At 47.8% G+C, this 19,878-nt stretch overlaps 1 protein-coding gene across 2 annotated transcripts; it reads right to left on the bottom strand.

Annotated features, from left to right (window-relative positions):
* Window positions 1–515: 515 nt before the first annotated feature.
* Window positions 516–19,153, bottom strand: LOC125441442 (zinc finger protein Gfi-1b-like). 2 transcript variants are annotated; one of them, XM_048512009.1, is made up of 3 exons: window positions 19,019–19,153; window positions 2,054–2,188; window positions 516–775 (listed from the first exon to the last, which is right to left on the bottom strand). In XM_048512009.1, exons 2-3 carry the CDS (start codon window positions 2,175–2,177, stop codon window positions 624–626), a joined length of 276 nt encoding a protein of 91 aa, XP_048367966.1. In that variant the 5' UTR covers window positions 2,178–2,188; window positions 19,019–19,153; the 3' UTR covers window positions 516–623. The 2 variants fall into 2 exon arrangements, with proteins under 2 accessions (XP_048367966.1, XP_048367965.1); XM_048512008.1 differs by having other exon boundaries at window positions 609–781.
* Window positions 19,154–19,878: the final 725 nt, after the last annotated feature.

Here is a 19,878-nt window from a genome sequence, read left to right as displayed (position 1 = left end):
GGGGGGGGGGGGGGGGTGGGGGGGGGGGGGGGGGGGGGGGGGGGGGGGTGGGGGGGGGGGGGGGGGCGTGACTCTGCACGTGCCCACAGAGAGGGCTCTGAGTACCACCTCTGGCACCCATGCCATAGATTCGCCATCACTGGTATAGGGTTTCAAATAGTTGGTGCACCGTGGTACTTAGGAGGACTTGCATGGATCATTTTATTTGTTCGTTTATTTAAAACAATTTAATGCCACCTTTCTACCCAATCAGGGGTAGAAGGAGGGCCAATAACTGTTACTGGGGGATATATTGTCGAAGGCTTTCATGGCCGGATTCAACTGGTTCTGGTGGGTTTTCCGGGCTGTGTGGCCGTGGTCTGGTAGATCTTGTTCCTAACGTTTCGCCTGCATCTGTGGCTGGCGCCTTCAGAGGTGAATCATAGAGAGAAGTCTGTTACACACCATGTCCTGTGAGAAGGGAATGTTTTTAGTGGGGTATAGATTGTCTATGTCTCAGGGTGGGGAACCAATCAGTAAGTGTTTGGGTGGAACTTACTAGGCAAAAGTGTGGTTAACTGCATTGTATTGCGGATGGGGTTGGGGTTCAGTCCATTTGGGGTTCAGTCCATTTACAATGGTATTCACTGACCTGGAGTTGGGGGCTCTGACACAGGCATTGTGCGCCGAGCAGAGATGTTCTCTTTTGTGGCTTCGTCGGGGTCATTTGTCTCTTTAGGAGGAGAGAGGTCTCGATCGCTGGTACCCCTAAAGGCCTCCAATAGGTCCCTGGAATCTGTAGCTATGCAAGCAGAGCAGAATGAGGGCCGCCTTTCTCTGAGAAGCGACCAGTGCCAGCAAACATAACCCAATGCCAAGTGTGGCATAGGGTCAATGCCCCCATGGGACTCTTGAGGCAGCACAGAAATTAGGGTGCTGCCGCCCTGCCGGGGCTCTCAGTACAGCTGGCAAATCATGCTCACCCCTCTCTGTCGAAATAATACCGGAACGAGGGCACATCAGTGGTGGGATCCAAAAATTTTAGCAACAGGTTCCCATGGTGGTGGGATTCAAACTGTGGCGTAGCGCCAATGGGGCTGGGCGGGGCATGACAGGGGCGTGGCTGGGCATTCCGGGGGCGGGGCATTCCTGGGCGGGGCTGTGGCAAGGACGCAGCTGCTTCGCCGGTCCTTGGGCGGGAAACGAATGCACGCAGGCGCAGGCTGCCACGCACGCCGGTGCACCTCCTGCTAGACTGCTTCAAGCTCTGCGCGCTACTGCTGAGAGGAGGGGCGTAACTAAGACAAAAGTCACGTGGCAAAACCACCCATTAGTAACCCCCTCTCGGCACACACAAATAATGAGTAACCTACTCTCGGGAACCTGTGAGAACCTGCTGGATCCCACCCCTGGGGCACATAGCCAAATCTCTTGAATTATTAACTGAACCCCAACAGAGATGGATTATCACAAGGGCCAGATCCAATACTTTCCCATCGGCCATTACAAAGGGTCGCTACTTATCCATCCCTCTCCAGGATCGGGTTTGTCCGCACTGTAAAAACCAAGTGGAGACTCTTGCTCACATTATTCTTGACTGTCTGAGATATGTGGGCATTAGGAATTTCTCTCCCAGGCTGGCCCTAGACAAATCCGAAAGTGACTCTGACAGTGCAATTGTTGGGCTTCTGGGGCGTGGCCGGGCATTCTGGGGGCTGGTCATTCCCGGGCGGGGCTGTGGCAAGGACACAGCCGCTGCGCTGGTCCTTGGGCGGGAAACGAATGCACGCAGGCGCAGGCTGCCATGCACGCCGGTGCACCTGCTGCTAGACGGCTTCAAGTTCTGCGCGCTACTGCTGAGAGGAGGGGCGTAACGAAGGCACAAATCACGTGGCAAAACCACCCCTCTCGGCACATGCAAATAATTAGTAGCCTACTCTCGGGAACCTGTGAGAACCTGCTGGATCCCACCTCTGGATGTGTTCATACCAAGCTGAAACAGGCGGGGTCAGAACGGGGGATTCTCTCTCTCTGCATAACTAGAATGGCTCCATTGGCAAATCATCTGACGTACCTGCAGAACAGGGAGCAGCTGCTGGGGCTGCATCCCAGATCGGCGCAGGAGGGTCGTCATCCACAGAACGGTACGGGTGATGCGAATGGGCCTTCTTACTCTTGACCAAGAAAGACCGCGGCATCTTCTGTTCACCTGTTGGACAGAAATCCAGAAAGATGGATTGTAAGTTTCAAGGCAAGAATAAAGCAAAAGACCCACAAGTATCGACCCAGGGACTGCCTGGTAAAGAAGAAGAAGAAGAGTTTGGATTTATATCCCCCCTTTCTCTCCTGCAGGAGACTCAAAAGGGCTGACAATCTCCTTGCCTTTCCCCCCTCACAACAAACACCCTGTGAGGTAGTTGGGGCTGAGAGAGCTCCGAGAAGCTGTGACTAGCCCAAGGTCACCCAGCTGGCGTGTGTGGGAGTGCACAGGCTAATCTGAATTCCCCAGATAAGCCTCCACAGCTCAGGCGGCAGAGCTGGGAATCAAACCCGGTTCCTCCAGATTGGATACACGAGCTCTTAACCTCCTACGCCACTGCTGCTCCTGCTGCTGCTCCTGCTCCAGCCATTGCTGGAGATGAAAGACAAATAGTCTTTCATCTCCATTTGCTGATAAACTGTATTGGGGAAGTAATATCTGGAATTCAATACCTAGGACATAGGTGTCAAACTCGCAGCCCTCCAGATGTTATGGACTACAGTTCCCATCATCCTGCTGGCAGGGGATGATGGGAACTGTAGTCCATAACGTCTGGAGGGCCGCGAGTTTGACACCTGTGACCTAAGAGATCTGCTGATGTGATCTTATGACTCCAAAATAACAATTCTGGGAATCCAAAGCACCTAATCGGGGAGGGAGCTGCCTGCTATGTCGCTGCATGATTCATAGTGCTGGCTCTGTCTTCTCTCATTCTGCTGTGTCTCTGCATTGGATGCAACTGCATTGTCCAATCACTCTATCTAGAGAGAGAGGCTGCAAAATGATCTGTTCTCAGAGGGTGCCCACAGTGTGTCTGCATTGGACTGGGCTTGCTTCCTTCCAGCCTGGAATTATGCTCAGATCAGCAACTCATACAGGAGGCCAACAGGAAGACTCCACTCCAGTAATTCCATTGAATGAGTGAAGAGTGCTTCCACGGTTAATTCAAAGCAGGGTGGGGGTGGGGTGGGTGGTATGGCAGCTACCAGAACATTTAGGAAACACCAGAGGACCGTGTGGTGTGGTCTCCCTGATCGTGATGAAGGGAGTGACTGTAAGCAACCCCTGACTGATCCCTGAGAAGCAACAGTAGCAGAACTGGACAACTCCATCCCCAGTGAAGCCTTACAGCACAAGTCCCCCCTTCTTCAGACAGATTCAGCAGGAGGAGGAGGAGGAGGAGGAGGAGGAGGAGGAGGAGGAGGAGGAGGAGGAGGAGGAGGAGAAGGAGAAGGAGAAGGAGAAGGAGAAGGAGAAGGAGAAGGAGAAGGAGAAGGAGAAGGAGAAGGAGGAGAAGGAGAAGGAGGAGGAGGAGAAGGAGAAGAAGAAGGAGGAGGAGAAGGAGAATAAGGAGAAGGAGAAGGAGAAGGAGAAGGAGAAGGAGAAGAAGGAGGAGGAGAAGGAGAAGGAGAAGGAGAAGGAGGAGAAGAAGGAGAAGGAGGAGGAGGAGAAGGAGGAGAAGGAGGAGGAGGAGAAGGAGGAGGAGGAGGAGGAGGAGAAGTTCATATTATATCCCCCTTTCTCTCCTGTAGGAGAACTGTGACTAGCCCAAGGTCACCCAGCTGGCGTGTGTTGGGAGTGCACAGGCTAATCTGAATTCCCCAGATAAGCCTCCACAGCTCAAGCGGCAGAGCGGGGAATCAAACCTGGTTCCTCCAGATTAGAGCGCACCTGCTCTTAACCACTACGCCACTGCTGCTCTTAAGAGAGCAAGTGGCATGACCTCCCTCTGGACAGCTGCTCACCACCCATCCTTAGCCTGCTGGCCTGCCTGGCGGCTGGGGACCCAACCCGAAAGGAGATGAGGAAAAACAGGAACTGTCATGGGGGACACTGGAAGGCATCGCTCCAGGGCCCCCCCAAAACCTGCAGCCAGCCCTGACTGTAAGAAATGAGGGGTCACAATGCAGCCCATAATATGCAAGGCATAATCTGTTCTGCCAGTTGTGGATCTAGATGATGGGGCACCATGGCGCTCATGAACACTTTTCTTGGCACCCACCAAGTGTTTTAGAAAGTGTGTGTGGCCAGCCAAGGCTCTTGTCCTCTCCGTTTAATATTTGCCCTGACCAGGATAGCTGTCGTGTGGACAAATACTTAATTAGCAGAGTTAATGCAATAATGAGGCAGAGACCAGTTGCTTTACTTAAATAAAGTTTACTTACTACAGGGAAGGGAAACTTGGAAGAAAAACAATAAACATCTTTCTTACTAGCTAGCACCAACAGCCAGCTTGCTGCTTAGACTATTACATGGCTACTAAGCTATGGATAGACTGAACTGACCTGAACACATGCAGAGTGCAACACAAAGCAGATATATCTAAAGCCTACATGCAGACCTGCATGTAGCCCACCCAACCAATAGGTATCAATTACCTGGTCACTGACTTCTGACCTCACTAACTAATTAGCATGCAACAATTAACTCCTTCATTACTGGATTGTGTGACTGGCACTTGCCAAATCCCATCAATAGCCCAAGGAATCCTTGTCTCATTCGATCTCTCAAGCCAAGCTGGGCTAGCCCAAGTCAGCAGTCGGAAAGGAGAACTCCCAAGGCGTACAAGAGTTGCTACCCAGAGGCAGGCAATGGCAAACCACCTCTGTTTTGTCTCGTGCCTTGAAAACCCTCTGGGGCAGTGGTGTAGCGCCAACGGGACAGGGGGTGCAAAGCCCCAGGTGCACGCCGGTGCAGGGGTGCGGCCGGTGTGGGGGCAGTGCAGGGGCTTTGCAAGGCGGGGCAGGGGCACAGGGCGCGCACATGCCCCGGGCGCAGTTCCTCCTCGCTCTGCCCTTGCTCTGGGATTGCCACAAGTCAGCTGTGACTCGACAGCAAAACAAAACTAAAAAATTACCTCCGAGTCTTGAAAAGCTTCAATGGTCCATTCCACAGGTAAAGCCTCTATTCAAGGGACAGAATGGCTTTCTCCAGGCCAGATGGCAAGCTGACCACGAAGCCCCCACATGGTAGAGATCAAAGAATTTCCAGAGAGAAATGCAGCCAAGTGCCTCTTCCCTCCCAGAAGGAAAGTAAATAAAGGGAAGGCAATTTTTAGTGAGTACAATTTGCAGTCCATTGAAGAAGCACTTTTCCATGGGCTGTTTGGTGGGGGGGAGGGGGCGAAGGGATTGGCTGACAGAAGCAGCTCCTCAGATATTGGGGGTGTTGTTTAGGGGTGGAGACTGCTTATTTTTATTACCCTCTCATCTTATAGATCGGATCAAGAAATGCGATAATCGTGATTTCCTCACTTATCTACAAAAATTTACGTTTATAGCCTTACAAGAAACTTGGTCCAATTCAGAGCTTGCCTTAAATGGCTACCAACAATACTCTCTTCCTGCTACAAGAGTATCCAAGTTTGGTCGTTATTCTGGAGGACTTTCATTATTTGTAGCCAACAGCATCAAAGCAACTCCTCTCGACTCATGTCCCCCTCTTGCACAGGCTGTTTTGGTAGAGGGGGAAGCTCTTCACATGATTATAGTGAACTTGTATATACCTGCTGGATTGACACGAGAGACTCCTCTTAATCAACACATGGAGTAGAGATATCATCATTTGTAGAAAATTTGAGAAAATAAACAACCATCTACGGAGGTGATCCTGGTAGGTGATTTTAACGCCAGAGTGGGTACGGACCTTTCTACCACTTTGGCCCATTTGACATCAGGAGGATGATCTCCATTACAGCTTCTTCTAACCCCAGCTCTTCGCTCCTCAAAGGACTCCTCTAGAGTGAATCGGCGGTGGCAGGAATTCAGTTAATCAAATTTTGCCATCAAATTTAACAAATTATGAAGTTAAACGACCTCAAGTGCTATAGGAATGCAGATAGGGCTTCTTTACCTTGGTAAACTCGCTCGATGCTAGCGTGGATCGATTACATCTTAATATCCCCCTATCTACACCAGTGTGTCACATCTTTTAGCGTTGGGGACTTATTGCTAAGAGTGATCATCTTCCCACTCAATGTAACTTTTTCATTTGAAGGTAAAGACTAGCTAATACAGAGGACTCCCACCAACTTTAGGCAAGGCATCAGAAAATAACATGGTTCACCTCTAGGTGGCAGCTGCTACCAGAAACACTACTTAGCTCTTTTACATTTAATAAATTAAAAGAGAATATATTACAGGCTGACACACCAGAACGTGGAATACATCACTTTTGAACAACTAGTTTCAAATTTAGCAGGGGAACTTCGGCCGATCTCCCTCGACCAAATCTAAGGCTGTAAACGGTCATAGAGAATGGTTTGATGCGGCTACTGTATTGAATTGTAACAACTTAATCACGCATCATTATATAGAAGTTACTGCAGCACAGGTGAGGAAAAGCTACTTCAGCAATATAACCCAACTGAAAAAGGATTTTTCAAATTATGGTACAAATGGAAACGAAAAAATCAATTAGAACAGCAGTGGGAACAACTATATCAAGCCACTTTAACAAATAACATTAAGCAATTCTGGCAGATCATAAATAGAAAGGGCCCTAAACGTGCAGTATCCAGTTGCCCCATATTTCACTAGACCCGATGGTTCAGTTATTTTTCTAATCTGTTCAATGCTAGACTAACTGAATAATTCTGATTCCCACTTCAATACCAGAGGAGCTACCTAGATTGGCCTGAGGTTAATCACTCAAAGAAGTGAGTAAAACTAATCAGTGGTTTGAGAAGCGGTAAGGCCCCAGGTCCTGATGCAATAATACAGCACCTAGAAATACTTAAATCACTCACCCGAGTGGTGTGGGCTACAACTCTGGCTTCCTTATTTACCCATGTAAATAACACGGGCCGCATCCAAAAGATGTGGCTAGCGCGTCTACTAGATTGTCCCAATCTACAAAAAAGGGTGATATTACAAAATCCTTCAAACTATCAGATCTATAAGCCTATTATCTGTAATTGGCAAACTATATGCAAAACTACTCCTTAGGAGAGTGGAAGATTGGGTCAAGCAAGCTTAGAAGTAATAGGACCGGGGAGCAAAATTGGATTCACTAAAAATAAATCAACACTGATCATCATGTAACAGTTTTGAGCACACTTAGCTAACAAAAGTATAACTCATATATAACTGTGAAACTGTTTTACGCAGCCTTCCTGGATTTAAAAGGGGCATTTGACTCCATATCTAGGAGAGCCCTACTGTGGAGAAAATTGACGGCGTTAAGCACATGGACCCCAGACTACTGTTTCTTATAAAACAGCCACACACTTGCACTAGCTGCAGAATAAGAGCCGCAACAAAAGGACCGCTCACAGAAAATATCATCACAACCAGAGGGGTCAAACAAGGCTGTACATTGGCCCCCCACTTTGTTCAATATATTCCCCTAGTGATCTAGTGCCAACCCTCCAGAAGGCCAATGGGCATGTTCCCAAACTAAGCACTCAAACACGTGCCCAGCGTTGCACTGTACATGCTGACGACACCGTTCTTTCTTTCCTCTACACTAAAGTTGGTCTCACTCGTCTCTTAAATTGCTGTGCTGAATATTGGGGTAAGAGGAAGCGAAACTGGTAATTCATTAACTATGAAAAAAACCAAAATAATGGTCTTCGCTAGAGAGGACCCCCCACAATCATACATGTGGACCATCAATAACAGACTCCATAGAACAAGTTAACCAGTTCGAAATATTTGGGCATAACTCTTACTAGCAACCTTTTAATTGGGCAGTACATAGGAAATTAGCACTTCGCTGCAGCTAACCAACAGTGCCCTAGCAATTCAGCGTTTCTTTTTCACTGTGGGCCACCGGTATATACTCCATCCGCATTGAAGGTGTTCAATGCTTAACAGCGGCTCTCAGCTCCTCTATGGAGCACCCTATTTGAATCGGAGCTATAAACAAAAATATAAACACAGCTCCAGTCCCGTTTCTTCCACAAAATTCATGGGCTTACCAAATTGTGCTTCATATGCAGCTCCTATCGGTTTTAGAACTTCGGTGAAAATATCATATGCCACGATGGCCTGGCTGAGAACTGTCAGATACCGAAGCTCACGTATCCACTATCTGCAGGATCACTCCAGTTCTGTTACACCTCATGCTTTCCGACTATGCAAAATTCTAGGTGGCTGAAACTAGTTGAGGGAAAAATCAACATTCTTGGCTTTTTCATTAGAGTCGATTAGTCCCTCTTTCCCTATCAGAAGCATATAACTACTTGAAAAGAAACTAAGCTTATTAGAACAAGAGTATCGGGATATGATAACAGCTCGCGATGGAACGCTGTTCCCCTGACCCCTGCTTATTCCAATCTGAAATCAAGGACGCATGGCCAATTATTTACAGTGGATCACCAACCCTAAATTAAGCATAAGAGCTTTAACACTGGCCGGAGATTCAATCTAATGCCTTCTATGCTGTCCTAACAGCAGAATATCAACAAATTGATAAACAGAGGAGGCTATGTCCATGCAATATGGGTCGAGGTGGAGACACTTCGATCATACCCTCTTTCATTGTGTAAGGTTTGCAAAATCAGGAATGTCTGAGCAATCTGCACTTATCCCATTTCTGTGTATAACAATCTAACCTGATGCTCCTTAAGATATACCTATGCTTTTGAACAACATGGATCCCACAGTGTGTGAGAATGTAGCAAAATTTCTGCTAACAATAATAGACGTAAGTCTAGATGAATACCAACCAATGTCTATGTATTATGACCACATATAGCCAGCAGTAATTTTGCTAGCTTCTGTCAGTATCCGATGACGTTTAAGTGAGTTAACTTAGCTGAAGGAATGTCCTATAGTTACAGAAGGACCATGTATATATTTTAGTATTTAGTATTTTAGTACCAGTGTCTATAATTGTGAGCAATAATGGGCAAATTTTGTATGCTGATTTTGTATGTTTATTTTATGCCAATAAAGGCTTGTGACTGACATCTTATAGATGTGTCAGTCAACTGTGTATTACAATACCCACAAGACAGTGGTGGGATCCAAACCTTTTAGTATATTCTCTGATTTTTATCCTCCCAAAGTTCTGAACTTAGATCTTTATCAGATTTCCAACAAGATGCAATTGTTACTCTGCAGTTAATAGGTGCCAGCATAGTTCATACCTTCTTTTGAGGATGGTGTATCCTCCCCAACTGTGGTTGCTCCCCAACCCAAATGCACAGTCTCCAAGCTGCAGCCCCAAACATCCCTGTGTCTCCAGTGGTGGGATCCAAAAATTTTAGTAACAGGTTCCCATTGTGGTGGGATTCAAACCGTGGCATAGCGCCAATGGGGCTGGGCGGGGCACAACAGGGGCAGGGGTGGGCATTCCTGGGCGGGGTTGTGGCAAGGACGCAGCCGCTGCGCCGGTCCTTGGGCGGGAAACGAATGCACGCAGGCGCAGGCTGCCACGCACGCCGGTGCACCTCCTGCTAGACTGCTTCAAGTTCTGCGCGCTACTGCTGAGAGGAGGGGCGTAACTAAGGCAAAAATCACGGGGCAAAATCACCAATTAGTCACCCCCTCTCGGCACACACCAATAATTAGTAACCTACTATCGGGAACCTGTGGGAACCTGCTGGATCCCACCTCTGCCAGAATAAGTCTCCAAACTCTGTTCCCCCAAAAGAAGGCGATATTCCAAAAATAGGACTGCCAGTTGTGGGTTGGGAAATGCCCGGAGATTTTGGGAATGTTGTATGAGGAGGGCGTGGGTTAGAAAAGGAAAGGACTTCAGTGGGGTATATAATGCCATCAAGTCCACCTTCCCACGCAACCATTTGCTCCAGGTGAACATCTCCAGCCATTACCTGGAAGTTGGCAACTTTATATAAAAGGCAACCTCTGGACTGCCCTACCCCCTACTCAGCGTTGCCTGCTGGAGAGATAAGTGGAATCTCTGCCTGGCCAACTCCTCTCCCTTTCAACTGCTGAAATCAGGAAACAGACCTGCAAACCAAGAGACTGTTTGCTAGGAGGGCAGCGTCATAAGTTTGCATCCCCTTAGCAAGTTCCCAGGAAAACACCACGCTTGGCTCCAGTAAATTTCCCCCCAGCTTGCTGGGGCCCCCCCTCAAAGTAACGCATGTAAAGCAATCCTGGGAAAGGGCTCTGCTTTGTGCGCTGGAAGGCAATCCAGTTATCTGGAATTTGCATGGTCATTTGAATGTTCTGCCCGTAACAGCTCAATGCGGTAAGAGTGAAAACAAGCTCTGATTGTATTCAGTCCGGGGAAGCAGGTACTCAGCCTTGGTTTTATTACTTTCCGTCCGCGGGGGCAGCTGAAATGAAATATAGGGATTACAGCTGTTTTCAGGGTGACACACAAGCAACCTGTGGTTGCCCTACTGAGAAGATTCCTGCGCATCATCCCTTGGGCAGGTTGTTGTGGGTTTTCTGGGTTGTGTGGCCGGGGTCTGGTAGATCTTGTTCCTAATGTTTCACCTGCATCTGTGGCTGGCATCTTCAGTAAGTGTCTCACAGAGGTGCATCAGTGGCGTAGGAGGTTAAGAGTGGCGTAGGAGGTTAAGAGCTCGTGAATCTAATCTGGAGGAACCGGGTTTGATTCCCAGCTCTGCCGCCTGAGCTGTGGAGGCTTATCTGGGGAATTCAGATTAGCCTGTACACTCCCACACACGCCAGCTGGGTGACCTTGGGCTAGTCACAGCTCTTCTGAGCTCTCTCAGCCTCACCTACCTCACAGGGTGTTTGTTGTGAGGGAGTAGGGCAAGGAGATTGTAAGCCCCTTTGAGTCTCCTGCAGGAGAGAAAGGGGAGATATAAATCCAAATTCCTCCTCCTCCTCCTCCTCCTCCTCCTCCTCCTCCTCCTCCTCCTCCTCCTCCTCCTCTTCTTCTTCTTCTTCTTCTTCTTCTTCTTCTTCTTCTTCTTCTTCTTCTTCTTCTTCTTCTTCTTCTTCTTCTTCTATCACAGAGAGAAGTCTGTTCTCCCTGTGAGACACCTCTAAAGATGCCAGCCATAGATGCAGATGAAACGTTAGGAATAAGATCTACCAGACCACGGCCACGCAGCCCAGAAAACCCACCACAACCAGTTGAATCCGGCCGTGAAAGCCTTCGACAATCCCTTGGGTAGTTGCCTTGGAATTCCCCTATCCCCGTGGACCTGACAGCCCTGAGCCAGATAGCTCAAGATAGCCCAGACTTGAAAGCTAAGCAGGATTGGCCCTGGTCAGTATTAGATAGGAGACCATCAGAGGATACCATGGTCACCACATGGAGGCACGCAAGGGCAAACCACCTCTGAAATCGCTACAGGGTCATAATAAGTTGGTTGTGAAAGTGGGAGGGGGGAGCAGACGATAGAAATTCACCAGATGACGAGCCGGTCACTTTCTCTCAAGCCTACCTCATAGGGTTATTGGGCCAACAAAATGGAGAAAGGTGTAACCCACTTTGGCTCCTCATTGGGGAGAAAAGTGGAGTATAAATATCTAAATAAACAAAGACATGTTACTGGAGCGCTGTGTGGTTTCCGGGCTGTATGGCGTGTTCTAGCAGCATTCTCTCCTGACGTTTCGCCTGCATCTGTGGCTGGCATCTTCAGAGGATCTGAGATGCCAGCCACAGATGCGGGTGAAACGTCAGGAGAGAATGCTGCTAGAACATGGCCACACAGCCCGGAAACCACAAAGCGCTCCAGTGATTCCGGCCATGAAAGCCTTCGACAATACAAAGACATGTTATCCGAAAGGCCAGGGGTGGCCGGGAGATCTTCTGGAATTATAGATGATCTCCAAATTATGAAAATGAGCTCCCCTGGAATAAAGGACTGCTTTGTAGGGTGGACTATAAGGGATTATAGCCCACTGCAATCCCTGCACACTGGCACCAGCCACATCTGTAGACCTTTTATTGAAGGTCCGAGCTTCCTGGGGCAGCGCAGTGTACATGCATGGGTACTGACTGTTTGCCGCTCTTAGGCTCATTCCGCACATGCAGAATAATGCACTTTCAAACTGCTTTCAGTGCTCTTTTAAGCTGTGCGGAATGGCAAAATCCACTTGCAAACAGTTGTGAAAGTGGTTTGAAAACGCATTATTTTGCATGTGCGGAAGGGACCTTACAGTGCACGGTGGTGCCTTGGGCCATGAATGTACACCGTGGCCACAAGAATTACTTCCAGTTTTCACATTCTCCGGTTTTAGCACATGGCCAAAAGGACGCAGTTCTGGTTGGCCGGTATCTCTGCCCAAGCATGAGAAGCTTGAGGGCACAGATTGTGTGCGAGAAAAGATGCTATCAAAGCGATTCACAGTGTGAAGGAAGGTTTATCAGCAGCCAGCGGTTATCCGCACTGCAAAGAGCGATGTAAAGCGCCTTCTACACCTCATCCCAGGAGATCATTCCTGATACACGTCCTGAAGGCCCCAGAGCATCTCAAGAGAGGGCTCATATCAAATATCAGGTTCTTGGTTCTAGAAGCACCACTAGACAGCCTTCCACGGCCCGTGACTCTGCTCACTGCTGGGGTTGTCACTTTTTTTTTCTGCCAAGGTTCCTCTGCCTTCTACATAGGAATACGACGAAGAAGAAGAAGAAGAAGAAGAAGAAGAAGAAGAAGAAGAAGAAGAAGAAGAAGAAGAAGAAGAAGAAGAAGAAGAAGAAGAAGAAGAAGAAGAAGAAGAAGAAGAAGAGTTTGGATTTATATCCCCCCTTTCTCTCCTGCAGGAGACTCAAAGGGGCTGACAATCTCCTTGCCCTTCCCCCCTCACAACAAACACCCTGTGAGGTGGGTGGGGCTGAGAGAGCTCCGAGAAGCTGTGACTAGCCCAAGGTCACCCAGCTGGCGTGTGTGGGAGTGCACAGGCTAATCTGAATTCCCCAGAGAAGCCTCCACAGCTCAAGCGGCAGAGCTGGGAATCAAGCCCGGAGGGGGGAAGGGCAAGGAGATTGTCAGCCCCTCTGAGTCTCCTGCAGGAGAGAAAGGGGGGATATAAATCCAAACTCTTCTTCTTTTTCTCTTTAAAACCACAGGGGGTTACTAATTGGTGGTTTTGCCACATGATTTTTGCCTTGGTTACGCCCCTCCTCTCAGCAGTAGCGCGCAGAACTTGAAGCAGTCTAGCAGGAGGTGCACCGGCGTGCGTGGCAGCCTGCGCCTGCGTGCATTCGTTTCCCGCCCGAGGACCGCCGCAGCGGCTGCGTCCTTGCCACAGCCCCACCCAGCAATGCCCCGCCCCTGGAATGCCTGGGCCATGCCCCTGTCGTGCCCCGCCCAGCCCCATTGGCGCTACGCCACTGTTTGAATCCCACCACCATGGGAACCTGTTACTAAATTTTTTGGATCCCACCACTGGTCAGGCTAGCCTGATCTCCCCAGCTCTGGGAAACTAGGAGGGTTGGCCCTGGTTAGCGCTTGGGATGAGAGACCACCAAGGAAGTCCAGGGTTGCTATGTAGAGCCAGGCAAAGGCAAACCACCCCGGAATGTCTCTCCCCAAAATGTTGGTGTGTCTGTGTGAAGCAATACTCCACAAACATCTCCTCGTGGAAGCAAAAAACAAATCCTAATTTTCCCCATGGCCCTTTCCATTTCAAAAGGTATGTGCAGAAAGAGCTTCTTTTTCTCCATTTTAACACATTGCTACATATCTGCCTGGTTTTCTTTCACTCAGCACAAAACAACCTCATGCTTTGAACAATAGATTCAGGTGGGTAGCCGTGTTAATTTGAAGCAGCAGATTTTTTTTCAGTCTAGTGGCACCTTTAGTCTAGAGGCAATAATGACAGGAGCAGCAGTGACGTAGGAGGTTAAGAGCTCGTGTATCTAATCTGGAGGAACCGGGTTTGATTCCCCGCTCTGCTGCTTGAGCTGTGGAGGCTTCTCTGGGGAATTCAGATTAGCCTGTGCACTCCCACACACGCCAGCTGGGTGACCTTGGGCTGGTCACAGTTCTTCGGAGCTCTCTCAGCCCCACCCACCTCACAGGGTGTTTGTTGTGAGGGGGGAAGGGAGAGGAGATTGTAAGCCCCTTTGAGTCTCCTACAGGAGAGAAAGGGGGATATAAATCCAAACTCTTCTTCTCTTCTTCTTCTTTAAGACCACCAAAGTTTTATTCTTCGTATAAGCATTTGTGCGCATGCATACAAAAGTTTATACCAAAATTAAAACGTCGGGGGTCTTAAAAGTGTCTCTGCACTAAAACTAGTTTCCTTCCTAGGGAATTTGCTCGGCACCTCTGATAGTCAAATCCAGGGCAACCAAGGTTGGTTGAGCTGGAGAATGTAACTGTGTCTTATATGATCAATATAAGAACATAAGAACATAAGAACAAGCCAGCTGGATCAGACCAGAGACCGTCTAGTCCAGCTCTCTGCTACTTGCAGTGGCCCACCAGGTGCCTTTGGGAGCTCACATGCAGGATGTGAAAGCAAGGGCCTTCTGCGGCTGTTGCTCCCAAGCACCTGGACTGTTAAGGCATTTGCAATCTCAGATCAAGAAGGATCAAGATTGATAGCCATAGATCGACTTCTCCTCCAGAAATCTGTCCAAGCCCCTTTTAAAGCTATCCAGGTTAGTGGCCATCACCACCTCCTGTGGCAGCAGATTCCAAACACCAACCACATGTGCGTGAAGAAGTGTTTCCTTTTATTAGTCCTAATTCTTCCCCCCAGCATTTTCAATGTATGTTGAAAATGTATATGTATATATTTGTATATATTTTTGTCTCATCCTCTCTGAACTTAGATCTAGAGTTCTTGCAGTTAATTGTACTAGTTTAAACTAAAGCTCAGAGGTAGAGAAAATAATTTACTTATTATCAGACAGTAGACCCTTGTGTTACTCATGTGGTTCCTGTCTATGCCAGTGATGGTGGATCTTTTGAGCTCGGCTTGTCAAAAATTCAGAAAATGCCTAACTTGAGTCTTCTGCCATCTCTCTCTCTCTCTCTCTCACACACACACACACACGTACTGAACAAAAGAGAAGCAGTTCTTTACATATTCATTTATTTTTTAAAAATACAATTTAATCACGTGTGGTGCTATGTATGGTAAACAAAATGTCGAATGACTACAAAAATGACTCAGACTCAAACAGGGAGGAAAATTGTTGTTGGGTGTTGGTGAATGTTGGCATGTCACCCAAAACATCATTGTATGTTACTTCTGACACACGTGATAGGTTTGGCATCACTGGTCTATGTGTTGGCCCCTAAGAAAATTTGGCCTAAGGCCGTGGTGGCGAACCTTTGGCACTCCAGATGTTATGGACTACAATTCCCATCAGCCCCTGCCAATTGGCCATGCTGGCAGGGTCTGATGGGAATTGTAGTCCATAACATCTGGAGTGCCAAAGGTTCGCCACCACTGGCCTAAGGTTATAGCCAATTGTTCAAACACATTGTAGTTGAATTTGTTTTATGGGGAGGAAATTTGAACTTCATTGTTCTTTTGTTATGGTTTGGGGTCTGCTTGGTTCTTATTTTTTTTTCCTTTTTAAATTCTGTCTTAAGATTTCAGCAGCTTTTTTGCTATCGGCAATAAATAAGCCTACCTAATATTCATTAGTCTCAGGAAGGTAGCCAGCGTAGTCTGCAGCGGAAGAGCAAGATTTAAAGTAGCACTTTAAGGATGATAAGATTTCCAGAATATAAGCTACCTAGAATCAAAGGTCTCTTTATCCAATATCCTTGAAAGCTTATACCCTGGAATCTTGCTGGTCTTAAGGTGCTACTAGAGTCACTTGAGTCATGCTGTAATGTTCATTGCAAGCACCGAAATAATGATAGGCTGATTAGTGGTGGTGGAATTTTGCACTCCAGGATAGCTTATGGATTACACTCTCCTTATCAGCCCCTGCCAGCATGGCCAATTGGCCATGCTGGCAGGGGCTGATGGGAATTGTAGTCCATAACATCTGGAGTGCCAAAGGTTCACCACCACGGCGCTAATTCATCGACAGCAATTTCTGGCACGATAAGTGTTGGTATTTGGCAAGTGTCGGTCACACAATCCAGTAATGAAGGAGTTTCCTCTGCCTCTTTATTGCGCAAACTCTGCATTTATAGGAAGTCTGATTTAATGATCACAACTAAGATTCACGTCAATAAGCCACTGCTTATCAAAGGCCCAGAGATGTCATGACCCGCGAAGAAACCAGTCCTCGACACACTGAGCTGAACAACAGCTCGTGTATTTCATGAGACTTATATCTGCAAAACTAAGTTTCAAATTGCAGCATCAGGAAAAAAGAAGAAGAAGAAGAAGAGTTTGGATTTATATCCACCCTTTCTCTCCTGCAGGAGACTCAAAGGGGCTTACAATCTCCTTGCCCTTCCCCCCTCACAACAAACACCCTGTGAAGTAGGTGGGGCTGAGAGAGTCTCCGAGAAGCTGTGACTAGCCCAAGGTCACCCAGCTGGCGTGTGTGGGAGTGTACAGGCTAATCTGAGTTCCCCAGATAAGCCTCCACAGCTCAGGCGGCAGAGCTGGGAATCAAACCCGGTTCCTCCAGATTAGATACACGAGCTCTTAACCTCCTACGCCACTGCTGCTCCTTAAACTTATCCTTCCTATCCTCCTTAAACTTATCCTCCTTAAACTTATCCTTCCAAAACTTATCCTTCCAAAATGAGCTGTATTGCACCTATATAATAGCATAACATTTGACCATGATCTGTACTTTTAAGTCCCGCCGAGTTCAACAGAAATGACTGAAGCCCATATTCAACTCCCCCATTAAATGCAGCATGCTTTAAGTGCTGCAGGGTCAGGAATTGCTGCCCCGTGGAGGCATGGCTGCTCAAATCCGGCTATTTTATTCCTGTCAGCTCCAAACCTGAAAGTGCTATTGGACCAGAGGCAAAAGGTGGGACAGTATCCCAACGCAGCAGGAGACACAACAATTTTCAGGAGATATTACGATGTTGTGAGTTTTTGGGGTTGTATGGTCATGTTCCGGTAGTATTCCAGCCTCAGATGAAGGCAAAACGTCAGGAGAAAATCCAATTGGAATACGGCCATACAACCCCGAAAACCCACAACATCCTAGCGATTCCGGCTGTGAAAGCCTTCGACAATACAATTTTCAGGAGAACTTGAGAAGAGGTTTGAGTCTGAGAGAGGCACGGTTCCCCAAGCGATACACTCTGATCTCTTTTCTCATACTGTCACCTCTGGTCAAAGAGGTTTAGCAGGTTTCTGATAACAATACAAAACCTACTTACTAGAGGTGAAAGAGTCCACATCTCAAGCATCAAACCCACTTTTAAATCACCTGCTATTCTCCAAAGCAAAGTCTCTTCTGAACAACTTTCAGCTCTCTTTAAAACAATTCCTGTCTTGGAGACCTAGTCCCTGCTCAGTACAGGCAATTCAACATCCCTGGCAGATGGCTGTTTGAAGACCTCCAGTAAGGAAGAGCCCTCCTTCCCAGGTAACCGGCTCCTTGTCAACCTGCTCTTTCTACCGGGAAGTTTTGCCTGTTAATGTTCACCCAAAAATCTCCCCATCCATGAACTCTAGTCTTGCCCTCTGCAGCAACTCAGAACATTTTTTAACAGGACAGGTCTCAAAAACCAGGATTGTGTCTTCCTATCGCCTTCTTTTCCCTAGACTCAACATACCCGTTTCCTTCAAACCTTCCTCATAGGGCTTGTTTTCCAGACCCACCAACCATCTTTAACTTGCCTTAGGCCCCTTCCGCACATGCAGAATAATGCACTTTTAATCCACTTTCACGATTGTTTGCAAGTGGATTTTGCTATCCGCACAGCTGCAAAGTTCATTGAAAGGGCATTATTCTGCGTGTGCGGCAGGGGTCATAAGAACATAAGAACAAGCCAGCTGGATCAGACCAGAGTCCATCCTAGTCGTATCACTTTGCTGCACTTCTGTAGCCTGGCTCCACCAGGTGCCATTGAGGAGCTCACATGCAGGATGTGAAAGCAAGGGACCTTCTGGTGGCCAAGTTGCTCCCAAAGCACTTGGTCTGTTAAGGCACGGTGTAATCTCCAGATCAAGGAGGGATCAAGATTGGTAGCCATAAATCGACTTCTCCTCCATAAATCTGTCTAAGCTCAGCACCTTTTAAAGCCATATCTTAGTTAGTGGCCATCACTTCACCTCCTGTTTTCTGGTGGCAGCATATTCCAAACACCAATCACACGTTGCGTGAAGAAGGTGTTTCCTTTTATTAGTCCTAATTCTTCCCCCCAGCATTTTCAATGAATGCCTCTGGTTCTAGTATTGTGAGAAAGAGAGAAACACATTTCTCTGTCAACATTTTCTACTCCCATGCATAATTTTATAGACTTCAATCATCTCCCCGCTCAGCCGTCTCCTCTCCAAACTAGAGTCCCAAACACTGCAGCCTCTCCTCTTGGTCATGGGGGTTAAAGTTGCCAGACTGGGAAACCCTGGAGATTTGAGGATGGAGACTCGGAAAGATGGCGGCCTTGGTGGGGTGCAGTGCTCCGGAGTCCCCCGCCCCCGTTCCCACAAAGCATCCATTTTCTTAAAGGGAACTGATCTCTGTATGTAGATGAACTGTAATTCTGGGGATTCCCAGGTCCTGGGGCGTCCCTACGCTATATTTTAACAGGAAAAGACTTCTTGAATCACTCACACACACACACACACGCACACGCACACGCACACGCACACACACACACCCCGCCCCGCAAGCTCAAAATCATGGTCAAAGATGCCTGCATGTCTTCTGGAAAACTTTTGTGAAAGTTTTCCCAAATCTTTGATTGATTCAGTGCAAGATACACCTTTGCTATTATCATCCCTCTGCTTTATACGCACGCTTTAAATTTTAAAAAGTTGATGGGGAAGTCACCTGTTTACAGGGCTGTGTTCAGGAAAGGCTTCAACATTCCCAGCTGTCCTCCTTTGCTTTCACCTCCTCCTCGGACATGTCCACCCCTCTGCCGGTGCGTCCCCTTCTCCTTTCTTTTCACCTCTCTTCTTCCACCCTCCCTTTGGTTTTCTTCTTCCTTTGCCTCTATTCCCCACCCTGATTTTTCAATCTGATTATTTGTTTCAAAATCTGGCACCGAGCAAGCAGCCAATGAGCGCGCCAAACCCCTGGACAGCATTTGCTTATCAAAACTTCCCAGGACTTTACAGACTTGAAGCGACTGTCGGGTTGCTCAAGTGAAGGGCCCAGAAGCAAACGGGCGGTTGGTGTCGGCCTCTGTTGGCTTTCTTTCCTGCCAGAGTGTTTGCTGGAGATATCAACTGTGCCCACATCTGGGAACTGAAATGCTGAAAGATCTGAAATAACACTGAATGAACATTAACTTTTATTTTCCTTGTGCGTCTCCTGGGCATTCAGCTCTCTCATGTGCCACGAATTTAGTTAACTGTTCTCTAACTTTCTACTTCAAATCTACAATGGGGCGGGAAGGGCAGGCAGAATAATAATTCCGACCAACCTCACAAGACGGTTGTGAGAATCACCGAAACAGTGCACATGAAATGATTTTAACATAAATGAATTGCCAACGTTGAATCGGCAACTCGCCCAAGGAGCAGGTCTCCGGAGACGAGGCATATACACAGAGGTGGGATCCAGCAGGTTCTCACTAGTTCCCGAGAGGGGGTTACTAATTATTTGTGTGTGCCGTAGAGAGGGAGCTACTAAATGGGTCCGGCTCAAGTAGGAAATTCCATTTGTGGGTCCAAAATCATAAAGAT

This window comes from Sphaerodactylus townsendi, linkage group LG12, assembly GCF_021028975.2.
Source record: "Sphaerodactylus townsendi isolate TG3544 linkage group LG12, MPM_Stown_v2.3, whole genome shotgun sequence".
Lineage (NCBI taxonomy): Eukaryota > Metazoa > Chordata > Lepidosauria > Squamata > Sphaerodactylidae > Sphaerodactylus > Sphaerodactylus townsendi.
This window is presented reverse-complemented; position numbering and strand designations above follow the sequence as displayed.